Source organism: Falco cherrug, chromosome 15, assembly GCF_023634085.1.
Source record: "Falco cherrug isolate bFalChe1 chromosome 15, bFalChe1.pri, whole genome shotgun sequence".
NCBI classification, from domain to species: Eukaryota; Metazoa; Chordata; class Aves; order Falconiformes; family Falconidae; genus Falco; species Falco cherrug.
Genome location: NC_073711.1, coordinates 14,740,266 through 14,761,078, shown reverse-complemented (window position 1 = coordinate 14,761,078; position 20,813 = coordinate 14,740,266). Strand labels below are relative to the sequence as shown.

Genomic DNA, 20,813 nt, shown 5'->3' with positions numbered 1-20,813 from the left:
TCCATATTTTTAAAATCACATGTACAAGTCAGATGTACAAGCTGTAGCTAATGAGCAGCTAGGCTGCAAACATAAGAGTATCTCACATGGCATCAGCTGAGCTGACTAAGTTACAAATTAGTAAGTCAAGTAATGAAATAAAGACACTCTTCCCTTCCCCCTTTCAGCAGCAGGAGCATCTGGAAGAGCCTGCATGTAGCTGGTAAGCCCTGGGCTCCCTGAGACTGGGCGACTCCATCCGGTTCAGCCACAAGCCTAGCTTTGCATCCTAAAGTGCAAGGAAACTGTAAAGCTGAAGAATGTGTAGAAAAGGCTGTACAAAAATAAAATCTCTCATCTGAAATGCTTGCAATCAGAAAACCCTCACAGTTAACGTCTCTTCTTTTGTGTTTTAGTCATAAACAACTTTTAAGTATCAAATATGCTATCTCACCGGAGATAAAAGTGAAAGTGACTACAAATTGATGACAAGAGCCATCTGCTTATTCAAAGCTTACTTAAAATCGGTTTAAAAACAAGAATAAGTTACAACAGAAGATATTCTGTTACAGTTCAAGTGGATGAACTCAGGCACATATGAAAAACCTGAAGCTAGCACATGGTCTCAGCTGCAATTTCTTCAAAATAAAACCTATCAGATTGTAAGATTTAAACAAGATCTAGATTACTCAACTAAGGAATACCAATAGGTGTTGTAGGCACCCTGAATGCCTTTGCACTGAGGGTTTGCTTCGGTATAATCAGGAAAATATGAATTCTCTTTGATTTAAGCACTGCAAAAATAATTAAAAAAAACCATTTCTAATGGCACTCCCTAGAGCTTCAGAGAAACTTACATGTAGGATTAATATATTTTAGTAAATTATTTATATTCCATAAACATGATCTTAGAGATGGCAGACTGGCTCAACTGTTTTGTTTTCCTATAAAGAAAGATGCAAAGGAAAAAAAAATTCTCTATATTTTTTAAATACCTTCTACTCACTGTATGCTTATGCTTTTTTAGCCACTATCTTAAACTATTTCTAGGAATATTTTCAGTGATCTTTATATATAAAGCCAAGTATTCACCAGCAAACCTATGGGACCACTTTGAACGCAACCTTCACACTAGTCATATCCATAGGAAACTGCTATTAATCTCTGCAGCCTAGGACTTTGTTTTGCAAGAAGTAAGATGTCTTAATTTTCAGAATTTTACTTTAGCGTGCTTTAACCTTTAATTATACAGTCATTTGGTAGACAACTGTGCCTATTCCACTGCTTCCAAGAGATGTCTACAATATAGAGAGAAATTAAATCATCAGCAAAGTACTACACAGCTAAATGCTTTGGCTGACACCCATTCTTAGAATAATAGCTAATAAAAACTTAAAAGCTATAGTGATTAAGTAAAAAAAAAAAAAATAATAGACTGAGATAACTCTCAAAATACCTGTTATTACTAAAATGAAAAGGCAGCATAGAAGAGTCTTTGCACATTTAACAAAGCTAATACACTCTCCCCTGAGGAATCTCAAGCTGAAAGATCTAGTATTAGTAACCAAGGATAAATCTAGCCCAAGAAAAACGTAGAGCCAAGATACTGCTCAAACAGTACTTTTATTTATTTTTAATTACAGAACTAAAAGTACTCATTTGTGGACATTTTTATTCATTTAGTTGGGGAACAGTAAGCAGTAGAATTCCCATTGTGCTAGTTTGGGATGAAAAACATTCCTGTGAACCATTTTTCAGTTTTTTGGGGTTTAGGTTTTTTTTAAAAAAATAGGAATTTCTTATATGAATGGGAAAGTAACCAAAATTCCACAAACACCTCCCCAAGCTCCACACACAGAAGTTTTCCTTCCCCAAAAACATTGGAAGTGTGAAAAGCAAAGAGGTCAGCACTAATCTTTCAGAATTCATCCATTTAGAATCGAAATGTAAAGAACTCACACAGCGGTAAAGAAAGTACATTTTTTTAAAAATAAAAATCCCTAACCACAAGTTGATAGTCTTACAGCACTGACAGAATAACTATACTTAGATATCAAAGAAAAAGGGTAAAAAGTGAAAGACTTGCATGGTAAGGCCAAAGACAAAAGTACTGTGATGCACAGGTACTTAGGCAGATTTGCAACGCCATTTTTGCTTCCAATACTTATAATGCTGTAAATAATGAAAAGACTGTTTTCTTTCCCTATTCACAAACAAAAAAACCCCCAAAAAAACCAAACCCCCCCAAAACCAACAAAAAACAAACCCAAGCAAACAAAAACCCACAATAAAACAACCAAACACAAGCAAACAAAAACCCACCAAGAAAAAACACAAGCCAAAAAAAAACCAACAAAAAAAACCCCAAACACAAGCAAACACCCCCCACCCCCCCCCACCCCCCCCGACTTCTAAGATAGCTGTAACTACAGTTAATACTTTAGCTTTTATTACATGGCTTTAGGTTTTTTTAAAAACATCTAAAACACGTATGCACCACAGATCGTTTAAGCCATACTTAAGGTGATTATATCTGGACAGTTTTGCAAGTTGAAAAGACTTACTCAACACTTTTTGATTTTTGCAGGTTTTCATGTTTGTTTGTTTTTAAATTATACCTTAGATAACATTTCACACAGTGGTTACATAACTCTGCTTATGTCAGTTTTACTTTGTCTCAGGCCTACGATTCTGCATAATTACCAGCACATCTCTACACAGTGCAGGGTTCCTTTCCATATCAGAGAAAGGGGTTTGTTTCTACAGGTATGAAGGTTTTTTTTTTCTTCCCTAGAAAGGCCACAAAATTGTGCTAGGGATTGTGGAGCGAGAAGAGAAAACCATTGTCCAAAAGCAACAGCAAGGCAAGAAGAATCCTCTATCAATTCTGTTCATTCCCTAGCCATTTCATGCAAATTCCAGCATCAAAAAGCAGCAGCAAAAGGAGCAAAACAAAGTGAAAAGCTCTGTTCAAAGAAAAACAAAAACCTACTAATAAATGGTCAAGTCGGCATGATAACTCTTCCTCAATTTTGGAATTTTTTCCTAGCGGCATTCAAAACAACTGGGTGCTAGCAAATATTTGTGCAATATTATACATTACCTTTAAATATGATCCATAGTATTTCGTTACATAAGGACTATCACACTGACTTAAAACAGTTATCTCTTGCTGTATATCTTCTATTTCATCTTCTGCTTCCTCAAGGTCTATGATTTTTATAGCAACCACTTGCTGTGTCCGATTATCAATTCCTTTAAACACCTCACCAAAGGAGCCTTTCCCAATACGTTCCAGTTTTGTGAATAGTTCTTCTGGGTCTGCTCTATGGTTCTAGAAAAGAAAAAAAAGAAGGGGGAGAGGGGGGAGATACATGAGTTACTTAATTTACTTCCAAGTTATTGGCCCTCATTACTTCCCAAGAAGCACATCATCCAGATTTATTGTCACTGGAAGGCTCGCATCAGATAGAAGTCAGTGTGCAGGAAATAAATCTAATTCAGCTATTAGTTACCGAATGTACATTATGCAATTATGTCAAAGGTAAATGAGACTCACCAGGGAGGGAGTCGGGTACAAACCTCATTTCAGTTCCTCACATAACAACTCTTTAAAACGAAAGAAAAGAGCTGTTCTTAATATTAATCCTATCTGTGCAGTAATTCAGAAGACTGAGGAATGCAGTTACGGCACAGAAGCACTAACAGCATCACCCAGGCAGAAAAGGCTGGGCTTTCTACCTGGCCAAGAGCCTTAGGCAGACAAAGCATCCTATCAAGCAGTGCAGAGCATCAAACAGTACGGAGCTAGCTGCAAGAGGACTCCACTACCTGGTATTCACTGGCAGATTCTGAGAACTGGTAAGATCAGTCATCTTCAGGGCAGCTAAAAGTGCTGTACAGAAGCAGAGCAGAAGGGGCTGAGAGATGTTCAAAGAAGGAAACAGCAGGCTGGAGCAGAGTACTGAAAGTGGGGTTCTGGTCAGAACTGGCTGGTATCACCCCAGCATGCCTTCAAAAAGGCAGCACAGAGCACCAGGCAGCATAGCACTGCTTGAGGATACCTGGCTTGGAATCTCTGTTGATTAACTACTCTTAAGATCGGCAGACTGATTATTATAGAAATATTTTAAATTTCTCAACTCCTTCAAGTAGTCACAAAGGAAACAAAAAGGAAGCAAATTCTCATTTTCCCTTCAAGATAAAGCATACAATGTGGCCACTTAGAGAAACTTGTGCATCCAAAAACCACAGCAGTGACTACTGAAGGAAACTGATGACTTGCTCCACGGTTTAAGAACACAAACTTCAGACCATACTAAGAAAATTTAAAGGAGAGTGTTTTTTTTAAGAGGTAAGACAGATGTGCTAAGTGAACAGCCCATGCTTTGCAGAGCAACAGAAGTAAACACATTGCTGCTGTCAGAACTGGGCAACTCAGTGCACAAATCAATCCTTGCTCAGCCAACATCTGCCCAAAAAAACCCTCTGATTCAACAGCAACACTTGAAAATATGAAAGATATGCTTTGCTTTGGAACTTTCTTGCACTCCAAAACTCAGAACCAGCAAAAGCAGTGACAGTTTTGGCAAAAGCAGGCATTCAACCCAAGGCACAGATTACCCTACTTAACAAAACACTCAAGTATCAACATGAAACTCCAGAAATCATCTTTATGCTGGCGTTCTTGCAAATGGATGCAAAAATCTTTACTGGGGAAAAATTAAAAATTACTTTAACCTAGTCCAAAATGGAGTCTCATTTCCCTACTGGGCTCTTATTGTCACTTCTTTCCTTCTACCAGAACCAGAATTTATTCCACAATACGGTGAGACAAATCAAGAAGCAGATTTAGCTAAGAATTAACTGTATGATTTGTCAGGTTTATTTTCAGCTGAATCAGTTCACTGTTCATATATACCAAGCTGCCATTTGTGCTATCACAAGAGGAGGGAACACGAAGTAGTATGGCAGTTTCATACTGATCTGTGGAGTTAAAATTTTTAGATTTTGCAAGTATATAAAACACACATGTGTTCTTGAGCAGTACATTAAAGCAAGAAGAACGAGGAATTTCCCCTTTGCCTATGATGAGCTCATTGCTATCTACTCCTTTAAAAAAAACAAACAAATAAAAAAAAGCAAAACCCCCTGCCTTCAAGAGAAATAATTAGGCAAAAAATGTTGCATTTTCTTCTGTTGATAGATCCAGTGAAAGACTTAAAAGATGAACAAATGCATAATCACAGCAAATGAAAAAAAGAGGGTGAGTACTACTTGGTCTGAAATCTGGGACAATTATTATTGTTACATACATATATATAATCTGGGAAAGAAAATGACTGAAGGCTTCAGGTACTCATAAAGCCTTTAGTTAGACCAAAAAATAACCACCAGTAAATCTTCAAACTTCCCAAAGATAGCCATATTGCCATATACTACTGCATCAGCTCCTGCCATCTTTTCATTGTTAAGACAAAAAAATAAAAATTAATTTAAAAAAATCTGAATTAAAAATCTATTTTCAGATGCGTTTCAAAAAATTATTGTAGGGACAGGTGTGGCAAAAGCAGCAGCATCTGCCACCCAGACTTTTCCTGCCACTAGTTAAGCTGCTGAATTGTTATTTAGCTAGTTAGCTAATGTGTTCCTGAACTACCTTAGTTCCAAAAAATAACAGTTAAGGGTTAGTTCTCCATTTACAATAAATACAGACACATACCCCCAAAAACCAAAAGAGTTTAGGAGAGGACTGGCAAAACTTTTCATTAAGCCTAAAATACTCATCTTCACAGAAACTAACTTCATTTTGAGACGCACCTGGAGTCTGGGATTCCTCAGAAGCATTCACGCTAATAGCTATTGTTGATTTGAGATGAAACCGTTAAACACTTCCAGACAGATAAAGGAAAAGCAGTTTAATCCAGCCCTTCACAATCAAAGAGCAACACTTGGGTTTTGCTTCAGCAGAAACCTTAAGCAGAAAATTCCTCTGGGCTTCTCAGTGGAAATGCACATCACTCGATCCTATGCACCCACTTAACCGTGATCAAGAAAACAAGCCAGGCCTCCAAACTCTCTCCCCCAAGCTACTTCAGGTGAATCAGAGCTTTAAAGGCTATTTTAACTGCCAACAACTCCTAATGCCATTACACGGGAGTGCTGGAGTATAGGGAGGTATCGAGCACGGCTGGACTTGGAGAGGGCAGAACTCCCCGTACATCCCTGGGAAGGTGGAACAGAGGGGCATCAGAGGAGAACAAACTGTGTGGGACTAGAGGAAAAGAGTCACATCTTTCTGTTCTAAGAAAATCCTCTCACAGCAAAGTCAGCTTTACACCTTCTGTTATTCACCAAGGCTGACAAGGGACTGTAGGACACTCCAGGATAAGGGCAAATATTTCTGACCAACTATGGCTAATATTGAGATAATGTCCTCTGCAAAAGCTTCAAACTTAGAACACTGCATAACTTAAAACATGGCCATAGAACAAAGACTGTGCATTTTGAAACACATTTGCTTTTATCTTTGTTAATTTTCTGTCTATCAGACTATTGTTCTACAGAAATGTTTTTCTACAACTAATTAAAAAAACGCCAACAACTTTAAAAGACTACTTTTTAAACAAAGGTAAATTTTATATAATGCAGTAATGCCTATGGTCTTTCTCCTGGTATAGAAAAGGATGGAGATGTATTTTACACAAATAGAAGTGTGCATGTGTGTACACACACCTGAAATACATACCAATAAATTTTTGCAGCAGTTTCCAGCTAAACTTCTAATATGGTAGAAATGAATATTTCTAACACTATTAACACTCCTGAGCAAAACAATCGTTATTCCCTGTTCTTTCACAGATCTTTCCTTGAACAGGAAAAGGTTTAGAAGCTTTGAAAGTTGCCTGCATCAATAATTGGTTTGTTAGTTGTTTTTTTTTTTTAATAAATGCTGGTTTCTATTGGGAGTCATGGCTGTCGGGCAGCAGATGGTAACAATACAGTAGGCAGTATATGGACTCCATCATCACCTCTCCAAAGATAACACCTATAAGCAGACAAATCAGGAAAAGAATCTATTGCTCTTCCCCTGCAAGCCCATTTCGACAGACAAAAGCTGCAACAAGTATGACAAGCACAGGCACATTCGCATGCCAACTTCAGTCTCTCCTGCATGAACAACAGTACCAGCCCAAGTGTGACGACATCACAAGCCCTCTGCATAGCTTTGGAAGTCCACCATTTCACCAGTCCAGCACAACTATACAGCCTGCACTAGTGTTCAGTAAAATCTCTCCTCCTCTCTTATCCAACCATATGCTATTGCTGTATGTGTTTACATACACATATAGAGTCACAGGATCATAGCATAATTCGGTTTGGAAAGGACCTCAGGAGGTCATCTAGTCCAACTGCCTGCTCAGAAGTCCCAAATAAAAAACATTACAGCATAATTTTTGCCAGCATATCTGCAGTAATTACATCAATTATTCCACCAATACAGCTTATATAAGCGTTTTCTTTTGATTCAAATAAACACAGCTATGCAGTGATGCCCTGGATGCATTCTGCTACAAGACTGACTGTCTGACTCGCCTTCCCACCTCCGACCCTTTTAACATACCTGTTCTCCAAATTCTGCCTTCTTCCTATGAAACAAAGTGAAAGCACACTGAATATCTACCTTCCAAGATTATACAGATATCTAATGACACACACCAGATTAGAAGAAACAGTATGTTAGACTGCTTCAGGATCTGTCAGTGCAGGACAGGTCTTTTACAGAAACAGGTCTTCTAAGAAGGTTCATTAATGAATTTCATTAAAAGGTACCGAGTACAACTGGATGAAAAAACAAAGCTTCAAAGAATCTTGGACAGAGACTGAACTAATAATGCCTTGTCTGTAACAAAATCAAAACCTGGATCCTCTAGGTCCCCCCAAAGCAAATACATTTAACATAGCCTTGTGCAATTTCTGCTACGCAGTCTGTCAATGTGAGAAAACATATCCTGTTGTCTTAACAGTATGTCTAAAACCTGCCCCAGAAATGCTGTTATACTATCTGGATTTTCAAGCATCTCCCAGGCTTTTTTTTAGAACAGAAGTTCCCCTAAAATTGTAGCAGTACTATAGAAGAGCTCACTTACATTGGGAGATGCTACTCAAATATGCATCAGATAAAGGTGGAAAAATTCGCTCAAAAGATTTTATAAAAGGTTGGCAAAAGAAGACCAGAGTGTCTACTCCTATGTTTTATAAGTATCCACTACTATGGCACCCTAATACATGCTGGTATCTTCGGAAGCCATCAGAATTACCTGTGTGTTTAAAAGACCATCATTTCAAGCACTGCACATGAAAATAAAAACCTGATCTTCATAGCCCAGGAGAAGTCAAAGGTAAACTGTAATGAAAAGAGCTATCTCACAGAAAGTTTGAGGAAAAGAAGAAAGTTATGTTATGGCAAAATATTTAGAACCAAACCAAACACAACCCACCACCAAAAAAACATGCCAGTAATTAGTTTGTTGTGCAGTTTCAGTTACGCTAGCATTAAAATGCCAGATGAGAAATGTATGCCAACTTGGTTGCTGAAGCCAGCATGCACTGTACCATTTCTCTTAAATCCCACTGACTGCACTGTGTGAATTATGGCTAACAATAAAATTAAATAGCAATTATAAGGCCTATTTTATTATTTGTGAAATCTCCGAGACATCTTTTATTGTCTTAAGAATGAATACCTGAAATACAATGAGTAAAAAAGACACTTGGAAGTCAACAAAGAAAAGCAGATTAAAAGTCAAGACATTTCATCTATTCTCAGTATTTATCTGACTTACAAAATACTGCATCTGGGTTGAACACATGGAAATCCTAGATAATCTGTCCATTCACAGACATTTATCTATTCTCAGATAATAAAAGTACCTCTAAGTTTTTCTTCTGTCCAGACCCAAGAAAACCCATGACATTAAAAGGGAGTAAGCTTGGTAAACCTGAGAGGCTATGGGACTTAGAGCAATGTCTAAATCAACAGATGCATTCTTCTTAGTTGAATATCTTTCCATACACTACCTGCATGCAGTTTCAGATATTTTACATATATATAAACACACATTATACACCATGCATATTCTATTACAGCAACATACATTCTCATATATTATACATATTTCCACATTTTACTTCTTTACAGGAAAGGCACCACAGATGGTGATAGATTTTAATTCCTGGAACTCCTCCTCACTTCTCCTTGCTAATCTTATTTAAAAATCCTATTACAATTAAAGTTACTCACACAAACAGTGCCACAGGGGTACATGTGTGCATACATAAAAATTTAAATAGTTTGAAGTTACTGAAGGTACAGTTGTAGATCCATTATTAATTATAAATAATAAGAAAAAAATGAACCTGCAGACATTCAAAACAGGGGTGTAACCTGTAAACATCTTTTACTCCATCTTGCACACATGCTCACGCTTCTCAGTGACTTTTGCATGTAACTAAACTCTGATGCTACCCTGCAGTCCTGTTCAAGACTCAAATACCAGGATAGTAGATACTTCATTATATTTACTGGAACTGTACGATACATACTCGAGAAGAAATTTTCACAACACCACACTCTGATTTTATAAAGTATCAAACCTTTACATTATCAAGCTTTTCTCCACAATAGGTAGCAAAAACTAGATATGAATTTTGCTGTCCTCGAGACCCGACCTCTGTTATAACCCTTTATGAAACATCTCCCTTATCTGACAAGGCGAAGACTCACTGCCATTTTTAGTGAGAACCTGTGGAACTTCAATACAACAAAAGTAAAAATAAGCAAGCTTTGTTTTCATCAAGTCAGCCATAAGGCAAGCTGCCTGGAAATTCATGTGACTATCAAAACTTTAAAAATCAGCATTCAAACCCACCCCTTCTCAGATTTTTAAGGAAAGAATTACTTTCACCTTCAAGCAATCTCTGACCTGTGGCAGATGCAAGCTGTCAATTGTATGCTGTGCTGAAAATGGAAACCACTGAACTCACTTCCTCTATTCTTAGCCATTCTTTCACTTCGGTAACATAACATGAAGCAACTTCAGAAACAGCATAAATAAGCAAAAAGAAAGAATAACAACACATCTCCTAAAGATTAGCTCTTTGACACAGGCAATTAAAAAAATTTACACCAATTATTTATGAAGAGTATTCTGCATTGAGGAAACAAAGAAAAATTTCTCATGCCAGTGAGCTTCTCTGTAGCTGAATAACCTTAAATTTCAAACGGAGTCCCACTTAGCTTCCATTCTATGTATCAATACCTTTTAACCACCTAGTATCCTTAAAAAAAAAAAAAAAAAAAAATCTTAAAACCACTGCACACAGCTGCATATCCATCAGTCTGCTCGCACGTCTGAGGAGCATGGCCCACCAAGAGAGTCAGAGGAATTAAAGAGGGAGGGGGGCACAAATTATGTGGCTAGGTCTTTACTATGATTTGAAAAAGACTTAAGCCGCCAAGTGCTTAAATGGAGAAAAAAAAGGCAGTTCAAGAAATCAACAGGGTCTGGTATCCCAAAGTGTTCAAATTCTGTTCTGTATTTTAATAGAGTTCAACAAGCTGATCTTTCAAAACAAATTTAGTCTCCTTTGTTGAATGGGTAATTAATCCACCTCAATGAACTAACTGCCTTCACACCTGAATTAGAAGTCAGAAGACAGAGGACTACAGCAATTTCTCATTGCTGAAGAAGCTTTGGAACCTGTCCATGTCATGAACTGTTTTGAGAAACCTAATCTGCACAGAGATTACAAAAGCCACATCTAATAGGAATATGGAAAAATAACTATTTATGGGCTATAGCCTACTTTTAGCAGTAGGCCTTTCCTTTCAGCAAGCAGCCTGCTTATCAGTACACAAACAATTTTTTTGCCACACCCATTTAAAGGAACAACTACGTCAGAACTCTGCCAGCAATAAACTACATCACTGCAGCATTTTTACCATTTTCCTAATATTTAGAAGTTCAGTATCTACAGTTAAATGGCAACTGCTACATAAATTTTACAGGCCTCCTCGCTGCTCTATCTTTGAAGCCATGTTAGCATTTTCTTCTGTGCAAGTTAGAACTAGATACACAGTTCTCCTCCTTCAAATAAGATTAAACTCATACTATAATCCAGCTAAAACAAAAAATAACATCCAGCTTTTTAATTTGCCAGCCCATAAACTAGAAAGCAGCAACAAGACCTCAAGCTTAACACACATTAAGTATCTTTGCTAAATCTCTCTACTGAAGTAGTTATTACTTCTTTTCAGGCTAAACAAAATTAAAGCGAGGCAGAAAAACACCAGTTGAAAAAGGATGGCTTCAAAACACAATGTGGGTTAAAGAGCAGGCCACAAGTTTATTTACCACAAATAAATCTCCAGGCATAACCACTGCCTGCAATGAACCCCAAGTGGGAACCCAGGGTTAGAGGATGTCACACCATTCCTCTAGCTTTGGTAGGGACCATTTTGAGAAAGAAAGGCAAACACACCCATCTGTAAAAATCCCAGATTTCTGTACTCTCCCCAAGGCTAGACAACCACATGCTTGCAAACTGTACTCTCCTCTTGAATACTGGCCCTTGATCATATCAATCATACTGGACCTGAAGCTACAAGAAGCGCACAACGAAAAACCAGAAATACAACTCCAAAATGAGCTACAAAGGACACAAGAAACCTACCCTGCCAGAACCAACCTGCCCGTTTCAGGAAACTCCTTTTTCAATTACTTTGCAGCTCATTCATAGCATGGCAAAGCATCTCATTACATAAAAGGCATGGGGAAGGGGGAGGGGAGGAAGAGAAACACCCTGAAAAAAAAATTCAGATTCTTCTTGCCAACTAGGCTAGAATAAAGCTGTGCAGGAATGTAAAAACGTTCTTGCTATGACCGGCTGCCAGATGACACCTTCTTACGCGAGATCAACAGCAAGATCATCTTGCTCCCCTCATATTTCTCTGTATTGATTTACATCAGTAGAAATTAAATCTTTCTTGTTCAGTGTTTTACATTTAGGCACAACACTCATGGTCGTTTCAAGCTGTACAGTGTTTTTATTATTCTGCATTCAGCTCCCAACACAGAAGCCTGCACTGAAATACAACTTGACATCTAGCAAAGCATGGACACCCTCTGATCCAGCCCCCCCAGCCAACATTATTCAAATATTCAGAACATATAACAGTATCCAGTTGAAAGAAAGGCCTGCCAAAGACCAGGGAACAGGAGGGAAACGGGAAGAAAAAAACGCAAACAAACCACATTCTTCAAGACTCAACACATGGTGCTTGACTTCTGGTTCTTGAAAACAGTGAAGCCACCCTGGGCTCTCAGACTCCCCCTTTCACAGCTCAAGTGTGAAACCTGCAGATAACTAACATTTCTCACTCCTTGTTCTCCTTCATCGATGCATACAGAATTCATGTGGAATCAAGACAGATCATGCCACAAAGCTATTCCAGATACACTGCCTCAATCAAGACCATTCGAATCCAGATTTTGGCAAGACAAGCTTGGCTTCACACTTCTAAGAGTCAACTATGCAGTTCTTCAAAGCTTTCTTCATGAAGAAAGATGTAAGCTGAAGGCATGCTCTTTCCCAAGCTATGGACCTAACCAATACAGCCTGTTTCTGCTAAACCACATGCACAAGATAAGAGGAAGAATGAGACTGGCAAGCTCCTGTTACCTTGTCAGTCCCTTTATTAATAGTTTTGCTGAGTTCTTTTTGCCAGATTTATTCAGCTAGCAATCCCTCTGGCAGAATGGATTTTAGTGAATATGGGCACCCTTCCCATGAGATTTAAGTCTCTCCTTCAGAGCTAAGGAGTGTGCCCTGTGATCCCCGTGTAATCAGCAGAACAGACTTGTTCCAGAAGAACTCCTAGAAGTTTAAATTTAAAGAACAAATGACAGTCTTTAAATAGAGTAAAAACTGGTGAGGCAGAAACAAGAAAGAATGTGATATTCAATCATTTGAAGTTAGAAAGAAGTAGCAGGATTTGGAACAGTAACTCCTGATAAAACAGATACCTCACCAAGTCTTCATTTCTTCAAAGATAACATACATGTAGCCACTAATTACAGCATGCCAGAAAATTATTTGTTACAGAAGAATTTCAAATACAACTTTGTATAGTTCATCTTCAACCCCATCCCTGAACTCCTCTGTCTGTCAATTATTACATTCAGCCCCTAAGAATAAACAAAACACAAAATAATAGTCTCATTACTTTTCAGAGTTTGCAACTCTTTCTTACATCCGAAGGTAATCACCAAAGAGCAAACAAGTGGTACTTTTATTAAAACAGGCTTGAAATTCTTCCTTTCACTTTTAGAGATGACTTAAAACCGTATTTTCGGGACACGGAAACAATTAAAACAGAGGCTAATACAGTTGCCTACTTTACTTAGGATGTTTCATAGGTCTCACAGGACAAATACTGCTGCAGAGGCACATTTAGTCATACATATTATTCATGGTGTGCCACAAAGTTACTATGTATAAAGAAACAATCATCCCCTCAAAATAAGCATCTGAATAAAAACTGTGTTTCATTTTTTAACAACAAATTGCAATGTATTACTGAGCTATGTCTTGCTATATATTCTCCTTTTTTTAAGGAAAAGGACAACAGAAAAATAAAACTTTCACCAGGACTTGTAAAGCTGAGATACTGGAGTTCAAAAACAGCCAAAGTGACTCTTTTCAATGTTAAATTCAACAGAAAAAAACCACAACAGAATAAAGCAACAATTACGTATTTTTAGTTTCAGTCTGGTTTCAGATGTAATGTTTGTATCTTTTGGGGGAAATTACCCTCTGCCCAAAACTGACAATATGATGGTACAGAACAACAGAGAGATTAAGGTGAGAAGACGAGTTTATTGCTCTCTGCCAGCTTCAGCAGATTTGCCTCTGAATTCCAGGTCAGTGCACTTAATGTGTGTATAAAACTGTAAAAAAATACTAATAAAAAGACTGCTGTCCATTTTTTTTCTTCTAAGCCTAATAAAAGTGTCTGCTGAATTCCAGGTGATTATACCTATACAGCTCCCATGTATCAAACACTTTCCAGAGCTCTCTGTCCTCCTTTGATTAACAGTAAGACAGTACAAGTATGACTGAGCCCTACTTTTCTTAGTCATCAGAGTAACATCAGAACGCACAAGATGGAAGAACCAAATTCACCTAATAAAGCCTGAGCTCAGTTAGCAGACTACTGCTGGGTATGATACATCTTGTACATCAAGCATGACCAGCAAAGGAATGACCGCAGTGCTTGATTCCACAAATATTTTAATGCATATCTGCTTCAAGTAGCAAACAGGCATGTTCTTCACAGGTCTTAAAAATACTATCTTCCTGCAGTCTTGCCTGCACTGTGGCTCAAAGTACAAATCAAGGAACTGAAAATGGACAAGGTATTCATCACCAAAACACTGGAGTCCACCCTAGCTTAATCATAAGAAATCCACTATCTAGGCACTGTGGAAGTCTCCTGGTGCCCTGCAAGTGCTAGACTTTCCAGTTTCCTTTAAGTCATGTCTAAATAATAAAAGTTTAAACCCTTTTCAGACTCACTGTAGAAGCATCTGGATACAGCTCAGCTCCTAGGAGCGGAATAAATTAACAGCTCCTTGAACGGACCTTTCTTCAAAGGTTTAAGCTTCGCTAATGACCACCCTCTATAAACATTTTAAGCATTTGATAGTAATAGACTGCTTGTTCTTAACAGAAGTCATATTCTTGTAACTACAATGCGTAAGGTTTACTAGAAATCTGACACACTTCCAGACTAGCTTTAGGCACCACACACAAAGAGCCCATTTCCACAAGTGCACTAACTTAAAAGAAAATGTGGGGAGGTTTTTTTGAGGTTTGTGACAAAGACCGCTTCCAGAATTAAATGCTACCTCTCCTTTAATCTTTCTATACCCATCCAATAACTAGACGTTAACTGATCTGCCTCTGAGCATCCTACAGGGAGAAACTCTCCAGCTGGCAGGCTCAGGTTGTTCAGCACACCACAGAGAGTAAAGCTCACCTTTACATCCAAATTTGTATTTAACCAAGCAATCCTTCAATTGTGAATCAGAGTACGCCGGCTGACAGGTCACATGCTTCTAGCTGCTCTGCTTTCAGAGGAAATTAGTCTCTTTATTGCAAGATAGTCTGAATGCCAATAAAAACAGATGGACATCATGTTTAAACAACCTTTCTGGCTGCACTCAAGACTACTGTCATACAGGATCAGGAGATATCAACAAAGACATGAGAAAGGAAACAAAAAGTGTTCAGATGAGTAGGATAGCAGAGACAAAAAGAAATAAAGCCCCATAACAGGTTCCAAAGACACATACACTGACCGAAAGAAACACAACTAAGAAGAATCAACGTTTCCATCAGTTAATGAATATTTCACAGACTTTTTTTTCACAACAGATTAGAATAGGAAAAGGGAAAGTTTATACAAAAAAACTCTACCAGCCAAAAAAGGCACTTACTACTTGAGCAGTGCTCTATCACTGAAGTTTACAGATTAGGTCTGGAAATTCAGGATGCTGACAAACAGGAAAATTTTGTCACTGTCCATCTTAGAAAGGTTAATTGTTATTCACTTATAAGTTAAACAGTTTCCAGCCTCTTGTATCTATGAAGAGGTTTTGGAGTACTGTATGAGATGCTGCCAATAATGTAAGTTCATCAGAAACACATCAATCTGAAATGACTGAAATACTTTAAACTTTCTGATCACTTGAAACAAACATAACCCTCTGAACTATGCATCCTGCCTGCCAAGCAAGAGAAAAGCAGTAGCGTACAACCATTACTAAGGGGTCCAACACCTTCACTCCAGCTCTGTTTTCAATACAGGCCCTGGGTTGGTAAAAGACATCGGTAGGCTCCTACACCACCTCTTTTGGATATGGCTCCCAAGAATGCTCTGTACGAGCTCACTGGATTCCTGGAAGACAGTGCAGTGCCAGTGGACAAGCTTCTCACTGTGAGACCTCAAAGCATTCCAGACTAAGAACTAGTTTGAACATTCTTATCCCAAGGAACAAAGTTACAATGACATTACTGAATAGAAACTCCAACCTCACATTCAAACCCATTGCAAATTGTGCTTCATGTAACCAGGACACCTTAATTGTGCTCACATAGCTCCATCAACCTTTCATTCTTTCCCTCTTGTCTTGGATTCTGTGTAAAATGCAGTAATTTGGAGCGCCATGCTCAGCTTCAGAGCACCCATTTTATGCATTCACCAAGTACTTTAATTTTATTGAATGGGCTTAGAAGTTTGGCAGCTGAGTAAGTTAACATCATACAGTTGGATCAAGTGGAGCCTTTCCAAAGGAGTGAGGAAAACGAATGTGTTTAGGAAGTTGTTTGCACAGGCAAGAATTGTTAGGTATAAAATCTGTTTTTGTTAGGGACACAAGGCAGGTTAAACAGAATGCAACCACTACACAAACAAATGGTTCTGTAACTACTCATAAGGGCAACAGATAATACTACCTCTGGGTCTTCCATCGTTGCCAGGGTACTGAAAGTCAGACTCCCAGTTCACCAAAATAGCTCTATGTGACTTTCTGCAATTTTCCATTCAATTTTTTTTTTTAAAGGTAACCTAACTATCTTTGTTCTTAAAAAACTATCTTAAAAAAAGCCAAAAAAGCTTCTGTTATACTTCGGTGATAAACTGTCAGAGTCTTCTTTTTGGAGTGTGGGAATTACATATTATTTCTGCATTTTTTGGTTTTTTTTTTTTTCTTCATAATAAAATGGGAGGGAAAGTGTAAGATCACAATAAAACTGAAAACTTCAAACTTGTAACACATTCTCCAGCAAATTCAGTTTCTAACTGTCATATTCAATAAAATGCTCCCCTCAACACAGACTACAAAACAAGGGGTTTGATATTACAGGCACTTTCCCAGAGTGATAGTTTTAACATAACTATTAGATATTGTTCCATCACAGAATGACCTGTTTACTCCTTCATCAATCGATCACCATGCATTTACTTTAATGCTGAGCGGAAGCAGGGACACTTTCATCATCACTTGGATGATCCTGACTGCAGAGTTTAGATAAGTAAAAGGGCTGCTTCTTAAGGTTTTTGTTTTTTTTAACCTCAAGACTACCACACTCCTCTAGAACGTGTTTTGGTGGTGGTGGGGTTTTTTAATTTAAAAAAATGCATTACGACTCTTCTAAAAGAGGAACGAGCAGAATAATATTTACACCAAATTCTATTACTTTGTATACTAGGACTTCCAGGACTTGTGTAGTAGTCTTAGTTAAAAAAGTCACCAAGGGAAGAATGTATCTAGATTCTATGCAGCTGTACATATCTAACACTGAACAAAAATGTTTTGAACATACAGATACATGTTAAGGAGTCTGGGTTAAACTAACAACAAAACTAGTGGAACTAAATATGCTATTACATAAAGTTTATTTGTATAACAATGGAAAACAGAATCTTAAATAAGTTCAAGGTCCTTTTGCGATGATAGGGCAGCTAAGGAAGTCAGGACAGCAATACATTAAGCAGATATAGAAATAAGATACTGACAAACTTGGGAGACTTCTATTTCAAAATCCAAATACAAACACACTAAAAAAAAAAAAAGTCAAGAGGTTATAAATAAAGAAGCTGTGACTAAAGCCTCTACATCTTCTATCACAAAATTTCTTTAGGATGTACCAATACAACAGTAACGCTGACATGTTAATGGGGGAAAAAAAAAAAAAAAAAAAGGCTGAGAAAACATGGTTTGCATCCTCTTACCACCACCACAAGGTCAGTGGATGATCAAAATTTAACTGATTTCAGAGAGCCTGCAAATTATTAGAAATGAAGCCGGGAAATCAAACCTTGGTATTGTAACTGGCCTAAATCAATACATAAATACCGTTCATACATAAATGCTACACTTTCTAAGCGTCATGAAGGTACCTGACCAAGCGAAATTTTAACTTTATGTTCCAAACCCCCCTGAACTCTTTACTGTACATGTCTCGCATACATAGGGATGTATCATAAAGGCTTCTATGTTATTTCAACTGAAAAAAAACCCTCCAATGTTACACAGGCATGGTCCAGCATTACACAGGCACGGCTACCCCAGAAGTTAGGAGATGGCTCAAAACACTGACTCGGCTGCCAGCGTCAGACAAGCAAAAAAATCAACACTGAAACAAGTTTGGTCCTCAGCTCCTTTACGTTTGATAAAGATCTCTGACCAAACTTATACTAGATCAGCCAGCGGAGTAAGAACGATGAGTCGGAGGCATTCCACCTTTCCTATGAAAATCAGTAACAGATGAGCTTCTCCCGTTTCCCAAGCTGAGACCACAAACATACAGAGATGACGCCGGGTCTCACTCCCAGCCCGAGAGAGATGTAAGTTTCTGACGGACGCCGGCTCCCGCAGCACCACCAGACCCGGCGCTCAGCACCTTGCCATTAACCGCCAGGCCCTGGGCGAAGCTGCACTGCAGGCCCCGCGCCAAGCGCATGTTGGTGGGGAAGTCCTGCAGGAGGTACGCCTGCCAGCGGGCCCGATATGTCATCTACAGCACACCCACACACCCTGCGATTAACTTCATTTCGCCTTTAATCAGTTTTAGAAGCTCTTCCGTGCTCCTGGGGGCAGCGCGGCCAACCCCGAACAAAGGGGGATGGGCGGGAGAGGAAACCCTTCGCCCCCCGGGGGCGGGCTGCAGGTACGCGGCCCCCCCGGGGCACGCCGAGGGAGCGGGGCCCCGCCGGGGCCTCCCGTTACCTCGGAGCACCCCCCTCCCGCGCCCGGCCAGGGCCCCGGCCGGCTCTCCACCCTAGGCCGAGCGAGGCCTCCCCGCGGCCCCTCGGCGGCCAGGCCGCGCCGCCCGCCCCGCTTCGCCCACCCGCGCTCCCCCGGACCCTGCGCCCCAGCAGCGGCCTCCGCCCGGCGGGGCCTCAACAGCCGCTTCCGGGGCCGAGCCCGGGCCCGTCGCCTCCATTTTGGGGCCGGCGCGGCGCGGAGCTCACCTGCATGCCGGGCACTTGCACCGCCACGGGCGAGTGGGCCATGGCGGGCTGCGGCGGCCGGGCGCCGCCCGCTGCTCCCCTCTCTCGGCCTCCCTGCTCCTGGGCGGCGGCGGCGGGGCCTGGAAGGACAAAGCGGCGGGGAGGCGGCTTTAGCGCGGGCCGCGCTCCCTCCTTCCCTCCCCGCGGCCCGCCCTGCCCGGCAGCCCCCGCCCGCCGCCGGCTCACCTCACGGCCGCGGGGCTGGGGCCGAGCTGCGCGACGCGGGCGGGAAGGGGGACCCTAGCGCCGCGCTCCCATGCCCGCCGGGCTCCTAGCAGCGGCCCTGCCGGCTGGCGCCGCTCGCCCTGCCCATGCCCCCCTCCCCGGTCCCGGCGCGGGGGCGGCTGCTCGGGGCCCCCCGGAGAGGCGCGGGGTGGCGGCTCTCGGCGCGGTCGGGGCTGGGCTCAGAGCGCCATGTCGGGCTCCGGCGGCAGGCGGCGGCTGCTGTGCGGCGGCGGCGGCTTCTTCCGTCTCAGCTCCGGCCTCGCGGGGCGGAGCCGCCGCCACCGCCGCCGCACGGGCCCTGGCGTCACTGCCCCCGCCTCCCCGGCCGCCTCTGGGACCGGCGCACGGAGGGAGGGGCGGGGGCGGCCCCCTCGGCGCCGGGACCCTCAGCGCCGGCCGGGGCTGCGGGACGGGGCCGCCCGCGGCGTTGCGCGGCGCCCTGGGCCTGGCGGGCTGCGCCCCTCCGCCGCTGTCACGGGGTCCTGCTCTCCCGGGCACACGGCCACAGCCCCCGCACCCCCGGGCATACGGTCACAGACCCCCATACCCCCGGGCACATTGTCACAGCTCCCCGGACACACGGTCACGGCCTCCGTAGCCCCGGGCACACGGTCACAGCCCCTGTACCCCAAGCAAACTGTCAGAGCCCCTGTACCCCAAGCACAATGTCACAGCCCCCGTACCCCCCGGGGCACATTGTCACAGCCCTTGTACCCTTGAACACCCTGTCACCACCACACCTGTACCCCTGCACCCCGAAAAATCACAGGTGCTAATAACTGAGTGGCTGTTCCATGGGGTTTATTTGCTTTTGTGACACAGAGCGGGGTGTCCTCTCGGCCCAGGGGTGCTGCTGGCTGCCTGCCGTGGCAGGGTAGTGTGAGCCTGGTAACGGCTGCAGAGGTTCAGCTCCCCGGGTTGGGGTGGCTGGTTGCCTGCCCCCCGAGGAGAACTGTCCCCCCCAGGCCAGCCCCAGCTGCGGCAGGACCCCCCCAGCGCAGGGGTCTGTCGTCCCCCCCCCAGTGGGGTGGGCTGCCCACTGCTTTCTGCCTGGGGAGGAGAAAATAACAAGTGTTTTTTGGGTGACATTTTTCCCATTCGTACATGAGTCACCTATTCGTGTGCGTGATTCACATTCCTATATGCAAAAGTTTTGCCAGTTACTCAAGCAAAGCTTAAACTGACGTCTTCTATGGCATTGCTCTTCCCCTCACCCCCCTGAGCAAGAATGTAGAAATCACACAGGCCCGTCACAAACACCCTCGTGGGTATGTGAGGGCTTCCCCCAAATTCGCAGGTTTATAGTCTAGAAGATGCGAGGGACGCTGGAGGTGCTGGATCACTGGCCATACCCGGGGGTGCGTCCCGTTGGAAAGGATGTGACGGCAGGTGGTCTCCCGCCCTTACAGCTCGGAGAAATACCGCACTGTGGCAGGGAACACAAAACACCTCTGTTGAAGGTAACGTG

The 20,813-nt window shown here is 41.7% G+C and overlaps 1 protein-coding gene across 2 annotated transcripts in view; it reads right to left on the bottom strand.

The window, feature by feature from the left end:
* Positions 1–19,603, bottom strand: part of STK26 (serine/threonine kinase 26) — a 32,241-nt gene extending 12,638 nt beyond the window's left edge. The window contains exons 1-3 of one of the 2 annotated variants that reach the window (XM_055727371.1): positions 19,307–19,603; positions 19,082–19,200; positions 3,083–3,313 (exon numbers count right to left, since the gene is read on the bottom strand). In XM_055727371.1, coding sequence (XP_055583346.1) covers positions 3,083–3,313; positions 19,082–19,123 — 273 coding nt within the window. In that variant the 5' untranslated portion in view covers positions 19,124–19,200; positions 19,307–19,603. The remainder of the gene's footprint in view (positions 1–3,082; positions 3,314–19,081; positions 19,201–19,306) is intronic. The other variant, XM_055727372.1, reaches the window with a different exon arrangement.
* Between the last annotated feature and the right edge of the window lie 1,210 nt (positions 19,604–20,813).